This window comes from Mytilus trossulus, chromosome 8, assembly GCF_036588685.1.
Source record: "Mytilus trossulus isolate FHL-02 chromosome 8, PNRI_Mtr1.1.1.hap1, whole genome shotgun sequence".
In the NCBI taxonomy this organism is placed as follows: domain Eukaryota; kingdom Metazoa; phylum Mollusca; class Bivalvia; order Mytilida; family Mytilidae; genus Mytilus; species Mytilus trossulus.
Window position 1 is genome coordinate 69,515,277 of NC_086380.1, and position 18,265 is coordinate 69,533,541.

At 31.6% G+C, this 18,265-nt stretch overlaps 1 protein-coding gene across 3 annotated transcripts; it reads left to right on the plus strand.

The window, feature by feature from the left end:
• Position 1: 1 nt before the first annotated feature.
• On the plus strand, positions 2–13,151 carry LOC134681334 (RNA N6-adenosine-methyltransferase mettl16-like). Of its 3 annotated transcripts, none has more exons than XM_063540915.1 (8): positions 2–109; positions 2,740–3,069; positions 5,171–5,311; positions 6,521–6,779; positions 7,245–7,314; positions 7,729–7,818; positions 9,771–9,905; positions 12,274–13,151. In XM_063540915.1, the coding sequence occupies exons 2-8, from the start codon at positions 2,748–2,750 to the stop codon at positions 13,126–13,128; spliced, it is 1,872 nt and encodes a 623-aa protein (XP_063396985.1). In that variant the 5' UTR covers positions 2–109; positions 2,740–2,747; the 3' UTR covers positions 13,129–13,151. The 3 variants fall into 3 exon arrangements, with proteins under 3 accessions (XP_063396985.1, XP_063396984.1, XP_063396986.1); XM_063540914.1 differs by having other exon boundaries at positions 4–158; XM_063540916.1 differs by lacking the exon at positions 2–109 and having other exon boundaries at positions 2,932–3,065.
• The last annotated feature ends 5,114 nt before the right edge of the window (positions 13,152–18,265 follow it).

Genomic DNA, 18,265 nt, shown 5'->3' on the forward strand with positions numbered 1-18,265 from the left:
ACGAGACTTCCTCGGGATCCAATATGTCTGCGCCCATGAAACGTTTTGGCTGTGATTTATTTTAGATGTTTTCATACATTTTTATGCTGTTTTAAAATACCAGTTTCAAGTAAACATTTGAAGTTGCTTATTTTGAAGTTTCCTCAAACTATTTAACAGTAAGTATACGATGGTGTTCGGTATTTTGATCATAATCGTCACTGTGTCTTTCTTACTCATGTTACTTGTGAGTCTTTCACTTTGGATAGAAGTTCCTAGCCCAAATAAATATGACGTCTTGGAAAGCGTTTTAATTTTTTTTTGCCTTGACGCCTTTCTGCGACTTATGGTGTAAAGAAAAGAGATTTAATAGTCTTTCAAGATGTCATAAGGGGGTCTCATTGGGGGGTTCCGATCCCGGATCCTGCTTACTGTTTTGTTAGATTCCCCTATCCCGCTTACACTATGCGCTTAAGCAATTCTCATTTTTTTGTTATCTCCTGGGTCCCGCAAGACCTCATTTCCGTTTTCATGACACAATTGACTTTCACGCTTACGAAAAATAGGCAATCCCGCATCACTCTTTAGACCCCAATGAGACCCACTCATAATCAGTGTTCCCGCCTGCCCTAAATAGAAGGGCGCCCCGCCCTTCTGCCCTCCAAAGCCAAAGAATGTCCCCCTCTGCCTTTTCAAAAGATACATTTTACAAATTTCATGCCTTCTGGCGTTTCCGGTAAAATTGTTACCTGATTGTGTAACACTAATTAACTGACAATAGGATTAAGTTAAATACCTAATGCCTTTGGCAGTTTTATCACCTCTGCTAGTGATTGTTCACTGCTAATTAGTGGATTTAAGATAATTGAACAAATACTAGATATTTAATACAGAATGAAAATGACCATGTCAGCCATTTGTAATGTTTACGTATTATAGCATATGTACACATAAAAAAAATATATTTTAAAATAAAATTTAAAACAATTTAATAGGCATACTAAGTTTTGACTAAATAAGTAGATTGGTAAAAACGTTTTGTTTTATAACCACGAGTATAAAATTAAAAGAAGAACCAAAGAAATTTGTATTTGAACATAACAAGATTGCACCACTTCCTGTTTTATTTCTTGTATTATAATCCTCCTTACATAGAAGCACTTAACAAATGCTTTTATTTTTTAACCATAATGGAGTTTATACCTACTGTAATATATGCAATGTATTATTGCATCATTATAATCAGAGACATATTTATAAAACTCCCTACTTAGGAGCACTTTGGTGTGCACTTCTTAATACTTTTTTGTAACAATTTAAAGGATTACAAGTTAGGTAACTTTCAATAACCATGATAACACAAATACTATACATGTATGTCTAAACAAGTAATTTTAATGTAGATAATTTAATTACATAACAAGTTCAATTTTGTTTAGCTCCATCTTTCAGAACTACTTGTTTATTTTTATAGACTTGTATAATTAAGTTATATAAATTATAAAATTTAAAAAAAAAGATTTTTCTAAGGATTTTTTTCCTGATCAAAATGCACAGTTTGCATAAATTAACATCAATTAAAATGATATGCCTTGTGTCATGGTATGATAATTTGAGAATAAAAAAATCTTACTGGAACCAACACTTGGAACACATTAATTTCTGTATAAGGTTAAAATACAAGTAATGTTCTGCAGCTGAGCCTAGCAATATATATACATGTATTCAAGGTTATTAATACACTGCCAAACAGTGCCCTTACAATTTGGGTTATTGCGCTAAAGTGCCCTTTCCGACAAGTAGCACCCTTCTGCCCTGAGATTCAAGCTGGAACACTGATAATGTTACCTTTATGAGGGTAATTTTCTTTACAGTACTAGTTGATCATCAAAGAGTAGGAGGGATCCTGATCCCGAAATCCTGGGCTTAAAATCAAGAAATCCTGATGTCCCAAATTTAAATAAATTAAAATCCTGACATCCCGAAAATGGAAAAACGAATTCTCGAAACCTGTAAGAGTCCAGATAAAGGTCTTATCCCCCTTGTAAAACGGTCATTTTCTGCTACCGTTAGTGTTAAATTGGTTAAGTTTTTTACAGTGATTCGACAAAATATTGTTATCATGATTCATAAAACAAGGTACATGTACAATGTACATGTACTTAACTCGCATTTTGAAAAAAGTCACCCAGTCAGGAAATTCTGTTTCATTTCGATTTCTACATTGTCAACCTCACTTAAACTTAATAAGCTGTAAATCTACATTGATTTATCTACACTTTGTTGTGGGAATCATTCGTAGCAGGCCTACCCAAGTATGTCTACCTTTATTATTTTGCCTACCTGCATGGACTTCATTGGAAATATGCAACTCACAGTAAAAGGTATCTTCCCACTCTCTTAATCTAGGTTTCCGATTTGTCAAATTTTATGGAAAGGTCAATATATATGTTTCTCGTAGTTATCTTATCTCATTTCATATGTAAAGTCCACAGAGAAAAATCAATTTAAAGTTATAGCAAGTTTTGAAAATTTTTGAAATTATTGCTACTCAGAAGTTTTATAAATATTTATAGTATGTATGTAAGTGAACAGTTTTCCTTAGTTAATAATTATAGGTAGTCCATGGATTTTTCTAGTACAGGTATCTAACAGGGTCCGGTATTAGAACCAATTTCAACGGGCAAATACCCTTCTTTTTTCGCAATTTTGTGAGAAAAACAGGCATTTTATTTACCTGTAATAAATTATTTTTTTCAGAATAAATCATGGCGTTGAATAAGTTCATGCATCCTAGGAACAAGTACAAAAGCAAGAAGGCAAATTTCCAGTACCTTGCCATCAAATATCCAGAATTTAGGAAACACGTTTATCCAGATGTAAGTGGAAAGCTTTTCCTTGACTTCAGAAATCCTGATTCTTTAAGGCAGCTTTCCACCACACTTATGAAAGAAGACTTTGGATTGGATGTTGTGTTGCCTCCTGATAGACTGGTACCTACCATTCCTTTGAGGCTTAACTATATCTTATGGATAGAAGATATTTTGAAAGATTCCAGTATTGAGGGAGACATCTCAGGAATAGATGTTGGTAATATTAAGCATACATATTTTTATTTATTAGAATCTTGAGAATCAAAATGTAGAATCAAAATTAGAAAATATACTCCTTCATTTAAAAAAGAAAATGTCAGCATTATGTGTTATGATTGCCAATGAGATGACTCTTCACAAGAGACCAAATGACACAGACATTCCACTAAAGGTCACTTCCTACCTTCAACAATGAACAAAGGTCATACTGCATAGTCAGCTATAAAAGGGCCTAAATGTCAAATATCCTCCTTGAGATCAACTAATTCTGATAAAAACAATGAAGGACATCCAGAGGGCAATATTACAGTATTTTACCATAAACAAGACTGTCTACACTCAATGTAACTTGACAAGCTTAAAAAATGTTTTAGTTTATAAATAAAAAAGTACTGAATAAATGAAATAAAAACAATTAACATGATAAGAGATTTGCCTTCATTAACTAATTCTCTAAATGAGAAAACAAATATCACTATGATTTAAGACAACAACCCTGAACAGGCACTTGTGTATCATCTATGCAGATGCAGTTACAAGAAGATGTGGTATGAGTGCGAATAAGACTACTCTCCATCCAAGTCACAAGTTGTAAAAGTAAACCATTGTAAGTCAAAATACTGTCTTTAACATGGAACCTTGGCTTACACTAAACAGCAAGCTATAAAGGGCCAAAAAAAGTAATGAGTGTAAAACCATTCAAACAGGAAAACCAATGGTCTAATCTATATATAAAAAATTTGTAAGGGTTCCGCGGAACCCAGTGTCTCGCCTACTTTTGCTGTAAATCGCAGGCTCAACAAAAGTGAGGAAAAAAATCAATAAAAATATTCCTCTTGATACTATCTTATGATTGTAAGAAGCTTCTGTCCAAGTTTGGTAAAAATCTAGGATAGTTAATAAATCTATTAAATGTTTTGAAAACTTTAACTGCAGACTGTATGTAATGTTAACTGGAAGAAAATCTAAGTCCATTTAAAAGTAAAATACAGAAAAATGGAGTTATCTTTTTACAAAATTTACTTCAGGATACTATCTTATGATCATAAATAAGCTTCTGTCCAAGTTTGGTACAAACCCAGGATAGTTTAAGAAAGATGTTAAAATTTTAAAAACTTTAACCACAGAGTGAATGTAATGTTTCCCCGCAGAAAAAACTAAGTCCATTTATAAGTAAAATACGGAAAAAATGGAATTTCAATTTTACAAAATTTACTTCTGGATACTATCTAATGATCATAAACAAGCTTCTGTCCAAGTTTAGTACAAACCCAGGATAGTTTAAGAAAGTTATTAAAATTCTAAAAACTTTAATCACAGAGTGAATGTTATGTTTCCCCGCAGAAAAAACTAAGTCCATTTATAAGTAAATTACGGAAAAAATGGAATTTTATTTTTACAAAATTTACTTCTGGATACTATCTAATGATCATAAACAAGCTTCTGTCCAAGTTTGGTAGAAATCTAGTATAGTTTAAGAAAGTTATTAAAATTTCAAAAACTTTAACCACAGAGTGAATATTTGTGGACGCCGCCGACGACGACGCCGACGACGACGGAATGTAGGATCGCTTAGTCTCGCTTTTTCGACTAAAGTCGAAGGCTCGACAAAAATGAGAAACGAGAAACACTTATGAACCACATCAACAAATGACAACTACTGAACTTAATTTACTTGAAATGATTTTATGAGAGGTCAATGCTCTCCATTTTAAAATTTGATCTGTAGATAAACATAACATACATCAAGGAACATACAATTAAAATAAGTCCTAGGTAACATCATTATCTGACAAACACAAAACATGCTAATATAGCAAAAAATTACAAATAAAATAGTCAATAAATCACACCTTGATACTAAGTTCTCAAAGTTCTTATCCTGCTGATACAAAAAATGTGCATAAATGTTTGCTCAAGCAATAAGCATAAAAAGTATGACGTCTTTCTATTAATTGCAGATGTGAATCTTAATTACAATGCTTCAGCAAAGATTTATACAAACAAAGAAAGCAAGCAAACCAAACTTTTTATCTACATGCATTAGGAAAATAGCTGTAATATCAGAAAAAGCTTAATTCTAATTTTGTTTTCATCAGGAACAGGAGGAAGTTGTGTATATCCCCTTCTCTCTGCTCGAATGAACAAATGGAGATTTCTTGCTACTGAACTGGATGATACTAACTTCACATGTGCTGTGAAAAATGTGGAAAGAAACCAGTTGACTGATTTAATACAAGGTAAGAACAGTTTAAATTTAACTGTGAATTCATTGTAAACTCACCATTGGGCCAGTGTGAGCTACATTTTTGTAGTGCCATGACTTTGTGTCCTTCAGTCAAGGTTACTACTTGAACTAGTAATTTAATTTACTTGAAGAAGTGAATATTAATATAAGTAAATATGTAGGATACTTCTACAAGTGTATTTTATCTACTTGTATAGGTAAATGATTTTTTGGCTTAGTTATGTGCCTTAGACAATGTTAGACATTCAGATTTTTTTAATTAAATAAATACAATTTTATTGTATTCTTGAATTCTGAGAACTTCTTTGCTTAAAAGAATGTATAATTGTTTGCCCTTTGCAGATGACTTTACAAATCATTTAAGGAATGACTGTAATATTTTTTCTATCTATGAAAAAATAACATAAAAAAAATGGTGCTCACTGAATAACGCATGTAACGGGTTATTTCACAGTGTGCACCATATTTTTTTATGTTATTTCGAATAGACAAAACAATATTACAGTCATTTCTTATAATTTAATTCTAAATTCCATTTTAAACCGTAGAAAACCATAAAAAAATGTTGATGATGTCACAGTTACGTGACTTAATTATGTCTATGGGCTGATAACAAAATAATGTCGGCCAATCAGAAGACGCATTCCATCCAAAATTAAATTATTTAAGTGTAATTTCATGGACAATGATCATCTCCTTTGTCTGTTATCTTCAGAACACTGCTCATTTACAATCCCCAATGGTCAATTTTTGAAGCCGTTGGGCAAATACAAAAGATAATATAAAAAAAATGTCATTTAAACTAAGTTTTAAAGAGATGCCAGTGCATCTAACTTGCAGTCTGTTAGATATACTGTTCCCAGCTTTTACATAAATCTCATTTGAAACTAGTTACGAGAACTGTGAATTCAGAAATTATTGTGAGGTTTTTATTAACTATAATAATGGGACTAGATGAGCATTGCAGAAATAAGAATTTCTAATTAAACAGTTTTCTAAATTTTTAAGAAAGACCACTAAATCAGAGATTAATGACCTATCTTTACAATTTATACAACTATTTAATAAGAAGTTCTTGTTTTTGCAATACTGATTCAAATATAGTAAAACATCTATAACAAGGTAATGAAACAAACATTAAAGTTGCTTCTAAGTACTACAATGTACTATAATATTAATTAGAATTTTATTTGTTTTGTAGTTCAAAAGGTTGAAAAAGATGTTGTCCTGCTAGATGTTTTGAAGACTAGTGCTGCCACCTATACCTTCTGCATGTGTAATCCACCATTTTTTATGGACAATCTAGAGGCACAGGGTATCACAAATACTCGTTCAGATGACAGACCAGAACCCCATTCCGTGAATACAGCAAGTCCTACAGAAAGTGTGGCTTTTGGAGGAGAAGTTGAGTTTGTCAAGAAAATGATTCATGAATCCTTGGAGCTTAAAACTAAAGTCAGGTAATATGTTGTTATAATCTAGTGGCTTCTTCTCTATGTTTCCTGTCCAATAATCAATGGAGTTTTACCCATTTTCATTGATTTGTACATGGAAAATCAAAATAAGTACTATTTGTGACCTCATTTATAAAAAGGAGGTATGTAAATTTTCAACAAAAGACTTTTCCCTATCTAGTCAATATATTAGGTTCATTTTGATATTGCTCATTAAATCCTTATTTCAATTTAATTTAAAAACAGGAGCCAATTTAGGGCCGTATGGAACCTTTGCCTTTGTGAGATAATAATTTCTTTTTGGTCTTTTATTTATTGATTGGATGGCAGCATAATGTATTTGATTTGTTTTGAAACTCAGAACCATCTTTATTTATGAATAATCTCATTGTATTATGAGAGTGAGAGAAATGAGTTATAAACATGTATTAAACTTTTTTATATAATTTGTCTTTTATTTTATATTTATAGAGTATATACTAGTATGGTTGGAAAGAAAACAAGTTTGTCTCCCCTGAAAGAAGAACTCAGAAAGCTTAAGGTAAGTAGATATGTTTGGTATGTTAGAGAGGAGGAGAGAATGATAAATGCTTTTAATGAATGGTTTGTCAGATTTACATATTCATCAGACCTTTGTGAAAAATTTTCTTCTGGTAGTTTGGCACATTTTATAGAAAAGGAGAAATAATTTTGAATATGAATAGATTAAGATGCATTGAACCAAATCATCTGGAGGACATAGATATTATTTATATCAAATATTGTCCAAAGATATACAGCCTATAGTGCAATCAACTTTAAATTTCAAGTGAAATAAATTGAACTGTTACATTTAATTTAAATTATATTACGTCTATGACTTGACATTTGTTTTAGAATAAATGTAGAATTTCTTTTTTCCATTTTCTATTACAAAGATTTTTATCACAAGAAATCTTTTTTTCTGTCTTTGTAGATTTCAAATTTCTCAACAACAGAATTTTGTCAGGGTAAGACAATGAGATGGGGACTTGGCTGGTCATTTGATGAAAATATTAAATTTCCTGTAAGTATTGTTTAACAGTATAACCTGTAAATTAAGAGAGGAATGTGTTTTCAATATCATTAAGTAAGAAAATCTTGTGATATGTCATAAATTTGGTAAGAAAACAGTATTTTGACAAATTGAACATACACCTTGTCATCTGTGACAAAGATATGCAATGGCCGTGAACCAAAATCGTAATCATAGACTTTAATTTTATCATTAAGTCCTTTTAAAATGAGAAACATCTTCGTCTTTTCTGTGTCGTGTCTTGTGTACTATTATTTGTTTGTTTGTCTTTTTCTTGTTTAGCAAGTGGCATTGTCAGTTTATTTTTCGATCTATGAGTTTGAATGTACCTCTGGTATCTTTCACCCCCCTTTGAACTAATTTATTAAGCATTGAAATTCTGATTCCAATTTAACTCTGTTTTGATCAAGTAAATTAAAAAGAACAATACTAAGATGTCTCAACCGATTTCATGTTCAAAAATTTACTCCTTTTGGATCTATTTTATGGAATATCTCACCAACATCCCTGAAAAAATCAAAAGTTCATTTGAAAAATTTGTTTGATTATTTTGTTATTCATTTGTTTGTTATTTTTTCAGTTTAGTTTATGAGGTCCTTAGGGAAGATAAGTTTTATAGCTATCTTTGTAACCCTCTTTGAATAAAGAATTATCATTAATATTGTTCCTTTGGGTACTCTTATCCATGACAAATTTGAATGAGTTATCTCCCATTTTCCACTATGGAGTCATTAAGATTGAACTAAATAATTAATTTCCCCATTGGCAACAATAATAGCCTTTTTTGAAGATACAAACTTTAGATAGTTGATTTTTTTTAACGAAACCTTGCTAGAATTAAAAATTGATATAAGGACAGAATGTTTCTTTCCAAAAAATATAGGTTCCCGTTGCTTTTCTTAGCATAATTTATACTTATCTCCCATGCCCTATCAATTTTGCACTTAAAAATATGTGTCTCATCCTGACGTTGAAAAAACATCTCAGTTCCGTTAGGGCTAAGGCAAATAATTTATTTGGCCTTATGTATAATGCAGAATGCACGAAGTCTCTAAAAACAAAACATAACAGGCGCACATATCAACCAATCAGGATTAGCTATACCCTTTATTCTGAATGCCATGTTATGCTCATAATGAAGGAAGACATAGTTATGATTTTGAAAGTCAATGAAAACACTTCTGATCAAAATTACAAACCATTATGTAAATTGAAATTGTAATATGTTGATGAAATTGATTCCCCAGGTGGATCACTAGTTTCACTTTCAGACGTTGACATTCTTTTCTTTTTAATAACTGAACAAGCTTTAAACATGCATGACCTTTCCCCAGCTAAGGGTTTAATTGAAGTTTGTATGCATATGTTTTCTAACACATCAATTATTTAATTGTAAGCTAATAATATATTAACAATGTTTTTGAGCTTAATTTGAAGAAATTGAATCAAAATGACTGCTAATAAAATAATGATATTTTTAAATTCTGCTTTGGTACCTTTGATAACTATTTACACCACTGGGTCGATGCCACTGCTGGTGGACGTTTCGTCCCCGATGGGTATCACCAGCCCAGTAGTCAACACTTCGGTGTTGACATGAATATCAATAATGTGGTCATTTTTATAAATTTCCTGTTTATCAAACTTTGAAATTTTTGAAAAACTAAGGATTTTCCTATTCCAGGCATAGATTACCTTAGACGTATTTGGCACAACTTTTTGGAATTTTGGATCCTCAATGCTCTTCAACTTTGTACTTGTTTGGCTTTATAAATATTTTGATATGAGCGTCACTGATGAGTCTTATGTAGACGAAACGCGCGTCTGGCATACTAAATTATAATCCTGGTACCTTTGATAACTATTATATAAAAGTTTAAAAAAAAAAAAATGTAAACTTTGATTTTTGGTCAAAATCATAGCTAATGCCCTTTTATCACCAGAAATCTGAATTTAAAGAGAAGAGAAAAGAAAAGCGACCACCATTGTCTTATGTTGTTCCAGAGGACATCCCTGGCATCATGTATACAACTGAGGGGGTGGCATATCAAATCAAAGAGTGCCTTAAACAGTTACAGGTAAGTACTCTTTTATAAAACATTGAGAGTGGATTGTCAGATAAACTTCAACATTTATGGGTAAGAACTTTTTATGCCCCGTCTGTAGCATTAAGTGTTACCCTTATCCAACCATTTTGTTCGTCCGGTCAGTCCTGTAGGTCCCCAAAAGTTGATTCCATTCTCTAACTTAAAGTTACCTCAACCAAATGTTACAAAACTTTTACACAATGCTTTTACCACAAAACTCATATCAAGTCTGAAATTGGATATTGTTACTTTTACCGAGAATGAGTTATGCCCTTTTATGAAAAATAAAAATTGCTGAATTTTTCGTTTCCATTCTCTAAATTTGCCTCAACCAAATGTTATAAAAATTAAACATGATGATTATTATTATAAAAAACAGATCAAGTTTGAAATAAGGTGGTGTCGCTTTTACTGTCTATGAGTTATGTCCCTTTATAACGAATAAATTGCTGATATTTTTGTTTCTGTTCTTCTTAGTTTGCCTTAACCAAATGTTATAAAAATTATGTACCCGGTATACACAATGATTATTAGCACAAAACACAGGTTAAGCTCGAAATCATATGCATCACTTTTACTGTTCATGAGTTTAAAAACATAAAAATTGCTGAATTTTTAGTTTCTGTTCTCGGACTTCAGTTTGCCTCAACCAAATTGCTATGAAACTTATACACAATGCTTATTAACCCTTTCAACGCTATACACAGCATATGGCGCGATGACGTACGCCGTTCGCCACTGCTATTCGCGGCATATGCCACGATGAAAAAGGATTTTTCATAAGGACTCTTAAACCATTCGGTTTTCATTCGGGTTCTCTCTAATTTTTTCTCGTTTGAATCTAGGATATGCAAGGTCTCATTTGCGCTTGAAATCCCGACAATTTTTATAGTAAAATCATGCAGTAGAAGGAAAATAGAAGGAAAATGAAAACAAATATTTTGACAAATGCAAATGGCGGAAATCGGAAACGAATCTGTAAATATGGAAAAATTTCAGCATTTCCTTGGCGAAACTAACAATGAGGATTAGTTAAAAGGTTTCTTGTTATCTCAATGTGTTTATTACATTAAATTCGTGTGGGAAATATGATTTGATCGATCATTACGAGACGTAGAAAAAGGGGGGAAAACGGAAGTTGACTGATTTTTTTTAGGACGGAGCTATTCATTTGTGCCACGATTACATAAAACGTTATGTATGGTACAATACGCTGTAGAATTGGGCAACTGGTGTCTTCTTTACAATATGGCAGATAAAACAACAAAATAAATGAAGACTAAAAGTAGTTTTTATTCAAAATTCAACACAAATGTAATAAATTACACCTTTTACCTGTACATTACCTGAAAACGCAGGTAACCTGATAAAAATTTCAGTAAAATAATTGCCTAACATTACAGTTCATGCTCTCCTGAGCATATTTCATGCAAAATCTTTCTCTGTATCTCATATAATAAAAAAGATACAGCAGTCTGAAAAGGAAAATACTGTTCTAATGAATGAACTAAAAAAAAATGCAGCAGCAGCAGCCATTTTTCTATTTTTTTGTGTAGCATTGAAAGGGTTAATACAAAAAAAACATATCAGGTTTGAAATTGGGTGGTGTCACTTGTACTGTTCACGAGTTATGTCCCTTTATAAACATGAAAATTTCTAAATATTTTGTTTCTGTTCTACTTCAGTTTGCCTCAACCAAAAGCTATGAAACTTATACATGATGCTCATTACCACAAAAAAACAGATCAAGTTTGAAAATAGATTTTCACTTTTACTGTTCATATGTTATGCCCTTTATAATTTATAGAAAAATTGCTAAATCTGTCGTGTTTGTTTTCTTACTTTAGTTTACCTCAATCAAATGTCCGAAACTTAAATCACAAAATGGTCATAACATCTTGATTCCTGCATCTGTACACAGGCAAATTTTGCTCATATTTGAATTTCAAAATGAATCTCATGAAATTCACATAAAAAAACTGTGATATTCACCTGAAACAAGCTTATACCTGAACCTCACATGAACCTTTTCAGGTGAAATTCACATGAATTGAAATCCAAATGAATTTCATATGAATTTACAAAACAGAAATGATATTTTTCATGATTTTAATTAATTTAAAAATTTATATGTTATTTAAACATGTTAAATAATTTTATTTTTTAGAATTCATGTAAAATTCATGTGAAAAAATTGAAATTCACACGAGTTTCACATGAGATTTGTGTGGAACTCAGATGAACTGATTTCTTATTTCACTTTTTCACTTTCATTAATGTTTGAACAAAAAAATCGTATTTTAATTATTTTTTATAACTTGTAGCTTATGCTCATTTAATATTTTATTATCAATTTCAGATTAAATGTGAAGATAAGAAATCCAATGAAACAAAGATATCCATGGTGTTGATAGCATATCAAAACACATGGTCAAATCAAAGAAGGAAACGCAGACATCCTAAGGAGAAACAGGCCAAAGAACATTCATCAGACACTAAAGATATGAAAATAAGCAATTCTAACGATACTACACAATATGCTGCTTCTCTGATAGCTGGAGATACAGACACCAACAAAAATATGAACATCAACAATTCTAAAAATACTACGCAGTTAAACGCTTCTCTGATTGCTAGAGAAACAGGCACCAATGATATGAACAAAAATAGTTCTAAAGATACTACACAATTATCCACTTCTCTGAGTGCATTACCTGTAGAGAAAAATCAAGCAAATTTTTCAGAAATACCTGAAAAAGGTGATGTAAGTGTTGCTGGCAATACATCAGAAAAGAGAAAAAGAAAACATTCAAAGAGTTCCGATACTTTGGAAGCAAAGATACCAAAAACTGAAGGAAATGCACCAATTTCTGAAATTAAGGAAATGGTACAAAACCCAGATGGAAGTACGGATAACATTGATACAAGTATGAATGGAGATAAAGTAAAATCTGAGTCTAATAATCAAGAAGCCTGTAGTTCATCTGGTGTAAAACTAATGAAGTGTGATACCACCGCAGATAATTTACTACTGACTACTTCTGACGCAAACAATCAAAGTGAGAAGACTACACTCTTGAAGTGTAATCTGTATGTCAAACAAATTGAAGATGAAATGATTTCTATTGAAATGTCATGGATAGATGGAACCGTTCGTGAATCCATGAACCAAGTACTGCAATACTTTAAAAACAAATTAAAAGGTTCTACTTAACTGCTTAAAAGTATGTTGGTTGTTTTTTTCTGACCAGGGAACACAGTTAATTTCCCCTATCTGTCTAATATAAAATAATGTTGATTAAAAAAAATTCCACCTGCTCTTTTCTAATAAGATTTGGTGTGCATAAGAATTGAATGTTACCCAAAAACTTATAAAAATTAAAAAATGTCTATTGGCTCTTTTTCTCCTGGTAACCAAAAATATAAGGACAACTGAATGGATAAAGCCAGAGAGCTCCTGATAAGCATGATAAGAGGAACTTTCACCTTTATTTACCTAACCAAATCACTCATTTCTACTGAAAATTACACAAAAATTTTCTTTCAGACAGTATATTTAAAGTCTCATCTTTCACCTAAATGCAAACAAATAATGGTAATTAAAAAAAGGCAAAGAAAAAAATAAGAAAAATAACACTGAAATTAAAAGGAACTATGTTTGTGGACAATTAAAATTGAAGGCAGATAACTGTGTCCCTGGACTGTCTATTGGCTAACTAGCCCCTACCTACAACCTCCATTCTGATTTATAAAAAGCTGTATAATATTGTACGTTATATAGATTATTATGGAGTAGGATTATGGTCCTGAAAATGAATCTGTACCTTTCATTAAAAAAAAACATATCTCACACTGCCATAAATTGCTGTTTACTTAAGTTTCCCTACACTTGGTTATGCTTCATTTGAAAAACAAACTTCTACAATAATAAGAATTACAAAAAAAGAGATTTTTAACCTTTTAAATAGTTGACAGCTGCAATGAATAAGACAGTTTTTCAATTAGAGCTCCACTGATGAGTCTTTTGAGGAGGAAACGCACGTCTGACTTACAAAATTTTAGTCTTGGTATCTTAGATGAGTTTATTTGTAAAGAAATCATTTGACATAACTACATCATGACTTTTGTTATCTTTTTAGATTGGCTGGGCCACATGTATTTATTATACATTTTATGTGAATTAGTACACATTTTAAAATTGGTTGAACAACCATAAAGAATCATACTGCCCCCTCTATCACCAAATGTTAAATGGTCATACTCTTATGATACTTCCTTTCCTTGATTATAACTGAATACAGTATTCCTCTGTATCTCTACTTGGCAAGGACAACTTGACAGGTGTTTCAGAGGGAATAAGAACTGCAACCGCTTGAGTTATCTACCCTGGTCTTTTGTTGGGTTTGTCTTTTGTCTTACTTTACTCTTTGGTATACACATTTTATTAATAGTTGTGTAGCTGTTGTATTTTCTTTGTGCCTGATCAGTGTTGTTTTTTTCTTCCAATTGGTATACTTCTCTTCTTTTGTTGTTGTAAATCTTGCCTTCGTCTATACATATCTACTGTTGCATCTAGAGGTGGTGTCCACATCTGCTCCTTTTGGGGAAAAATCAGATTAAAAATCATTTTTTTAAATTTTTACCTATTGTCTCAATTTAATGGAATTTTATGAGGTGAGGAGTGTAGCTTTTTATAAAACCAGGGTTAATCCACCATTTTTGTCATAAGATAATGCCTGTACCAAGTCAGGAATATGACTGATCATCTTTAGGTACTGAAAACCATCAACATTTTGATGATTACTTTCCGGGAAAGTTTGATGTGATTTAGCTTTTGATTTTGCCATTTGAATATTCCATTTAAAATTTTCCCTGGAGTTCGGTATTTTTGTTATTTTACTTGAAGGTATATCTATTGTTACTTTGGGAGAAGTGACACAGCTAGGTTTCTATTTGATATAATCTGAGTTGAGTTATTTCCTTGGCCACAATTTTTGTCGAGCCTGCGACTTTTGTTGCAGAAAGCTCGACATAGGGATAGTGATCCGGCGGCTACTTATTATATATGATATATATTTGCTGTATGAAAATATTTTATGATCTATGTCAGTCACGCAGGTTTTATTTGACCTTGATCTTGTTTTCACGGTTCATTGTTCTGTTCACTTTTTGTGTTTTGGTCTGGTTTTCTTTAACTATTAGCAATGGGTCAACTACATTTGTTGTATTGAAGAATTGTTAGCCGTACATGACTGTCTGGCATGGTTCATCTGACCTTGACCTCATTTTCATGGTTTATTGGTCAATGTTTAATTTTCTTGGTTAATTTTAAGTTTATGTGACAGTTGTAATAAAGCTTTATATTTAGGACTATCAACATAATATCAATGAGTAGTAAAGAAGGCGAGACATTTCAGCGTGTGCACTCTTGTTGAGGTGTTAATGGTTGATTTACTTTTTTGACTAAGAACATTGAAATATGTTATATTCTTGCACACACGTCTGGATATAGATCGTTACTAGATTGTAGTGATGTATCAATTAAGGTCAAACGAAATTACAATTGTTCTAAAAACGACTTTTTCTAGAGTCGGACGGTCAGTATAACAAGTTGATTAAGTCTGATTTATGAGGAAACTTGTGCACATCGACCTCCAAAATGGTGATAAAAGGAAAACAACTCTTGTTCAATTGTGTTAACCAAAAAATATCTATTGGATGAAAATTTATAAACACAGTAAATAAACTTTTGAGATGTTGATCTAAATTGTGACACAGTGTATAATTAGATTATTTTTGTGAAATAAATGCGTCTTCATCTGAGTTGTTGTATTATAGTGTTGTTATCAAATCTTGGAAGTCTATAGTCTGATCTGTAAATATACCGGGTATGTCTCAATCCAAACAATAACATTCTAATTACTGAGCCTTGATATGCACGAAGGCTTAGGAATAGCAGATGACACAGGTGAACATTTATTCTGCCACTTATGAGGAGTTGCTATCTACTCCTAGGGTAGGCTTTATAATACTCATAGAATGCCTGTGTGAAGTAAAAAATTATCTGTGGCTCGTGTGTGAGGGCTTCAGGTATTCAGTATTTTAGGCTGACACTAGCTGGCTTAAGTACCTTTTCACACAGGACGAGCCTATGGGTAAATGAAGAGGTTGGACAGCTCTGATTTGAGAGCCAATAGTCGGTGATATCACCATGAAACATGCTGCGTTTATAAGCCTTGTATCTTTGACAACCACTTGGTGACCTTGCTCGATGACACAACTCCTTGACTTTTAATTGTCACGAATCGTTCTTTAACTTTAAAAAAAAATTGTTTTTATTTATAAGCTGTCTTTTGTTTGAACAGCGCTGATAAATTTTGTGAGGGGCAAAGCCGTATTTTTTTTTATTGACTCTTTCAAGTATGGATGAAATCCTTTTTTTTATCTCACCGGAGCCCGAAGGTCCCCATGTGAGCTTATGCCATCATTTGGCGTGCGTCGTCGTGAACTATTTCAAAAATCTTTTTCTCTGAAACTACTGGACCAAATACCTTCAAATCCATTGACCGCCATGGCTAAAAAAAAAGCTATTAGAGCAAATCTGACATGGAGTCAAATTGTTCAATTGGTCAAGATCTATCAGCCCTGAAATTTTCAGACGAATCGAACAACCAATTGTTGGGTTGCTGCCACTAAATTGGTAGTTTTAGGAAATCTTGCAGTTTTTTGTTATTATCTTGAATATCCATAGATAGATATAAACTGTAAACATCAATTTATATGTGTAGCAAAGTAAGATCTACAAAAAAAGTTAATATGACCAAATTGTCAATTGATCCTTTAAATTCTGTTGTTTTTATTTTTTTGTAAAAAATAAAACATTTGAATTTTATTTATCCAGGGCATGATATATGCCTTAAAACTTTTCCAAATGCACATGTTTGTCTGTACTCAGAGTAAATTTTGGGGTGAACATGCAGCCATTTTAGCCAAAGGGCACACATGAACCTTAAGCATATCAAATATAGCACTATAAATTACTTCAGACCAGTTCTGAACTTCAATTTTAACACTTACACACATGCTGTCCTTGTGTCAAGCAATATCCCACAAGAAACATTTCTTTTGTTTATATATAAATCTACAAATATTTTGGGATCGAGTATCATTGAAGATGTTGAAAATGTCCGTTATGCGCGTAAGATTACGTTTCTAACATAATGACAACAATCATATACTAAAGACATTTTTAACTCCCAGTTTTAACGTTTATTTAGAGTAATTTATTGATATTTATCATCACATTCGAATCAATTTACACAATATATAATAAATTTAAGACTGCAACAGAGGAAATGCCTCTGCAATAAACAATAATCACAATAACAAAATAAGTTAAGATAAGACAAGACATATATTTATTTTGATTCGACATAAGTTAAACATACAACACCGGCTCTAAGGAGCTCTTGACCGAATATAAAAACATATTTATTAATTATATAACATAAAAACAGTTTAAGATATAAAACAACCTATGATGATACAAAGTTTAATCTCGCTTACATAGCATGTAATGAAAATAAAGCAACACATTTAAAATGAAATAAAGCATTGCTTACTTAAAATAAATTTTAAAATGTATATATATCATATAGTAACTATTTAAATAAAAAGATTACTTTTATAAAAATCAAATAAAACCGTTTAGAACTATAGAAAATGCTTTGAGATCTAGAAATTATAAAAAAAATATTTTAAACATGAATTGATTTACCAAATATCTGGAAATGTGTGTCAGAAATTGAAATTTTGATAATGCAAAAAACGCAAAGTTATGCATTACCAAGAAGTAAATAATTATATATATTTTGATTGTCAAAAAACTAGTCTATGCCTCCGCATGTATATATATGTTTTTGATTATGAAGACAACATGTTTATTAATTCTTTGTTATGTGCAACCATATCTGTTTGGTAGGAATCAAGGTCCCTAAGTTTTAAATGTCGTTTGTTTGCCCTCGTACCGTTGTGCTCTCTTACATCGTCATCCTGGGCCCGTTCGTCCTTATATCTATTTTATTCTTTTTGTTTTGTTTTATAATCGTTTATTGTTATATAATATAAGTATTGAAATAAAAAAATGTTCAATGAAGGTGTATGTTAAAACAGTAAACATGTTCGGGGATATCATTATAATCGTCTTTAAGTGGATTGTTTACTCATTGGCCATTGTTTAGTTTTGTATAACATAAAGAAACATCTTACTAATAAATTTAATCGAATGGATAATTTACAGTGATTTTCATGGTAATACAAATGATCATGATAATCAGTATTATCTTTATATC

Excerpts from the sequence above, each read along its gene's own strand:
- LOC134681334 (XM_063540915.1), top strand. The coding sequence starts at position 2,748 with ATGGCGTTGAATAAGTTCATGCATCCTAGGAACAAGTACAAAAGCAAG. Across the intron at positions 6,780-7,244 it reads GAGCTTAAAACTAAAGTCAG|AGTATATACTAGTATGGTTG; the intron begins GTAATATGTTGT and ends TTATATTTATAG. Across the intron at positions 7,819-9,770 it reads ATGAAAATATTAAATTTCCT|AAATCTGAATTTAAAGAGAA; the intron begins GTAAGTATTGTT and ends TTTTATCACCAG.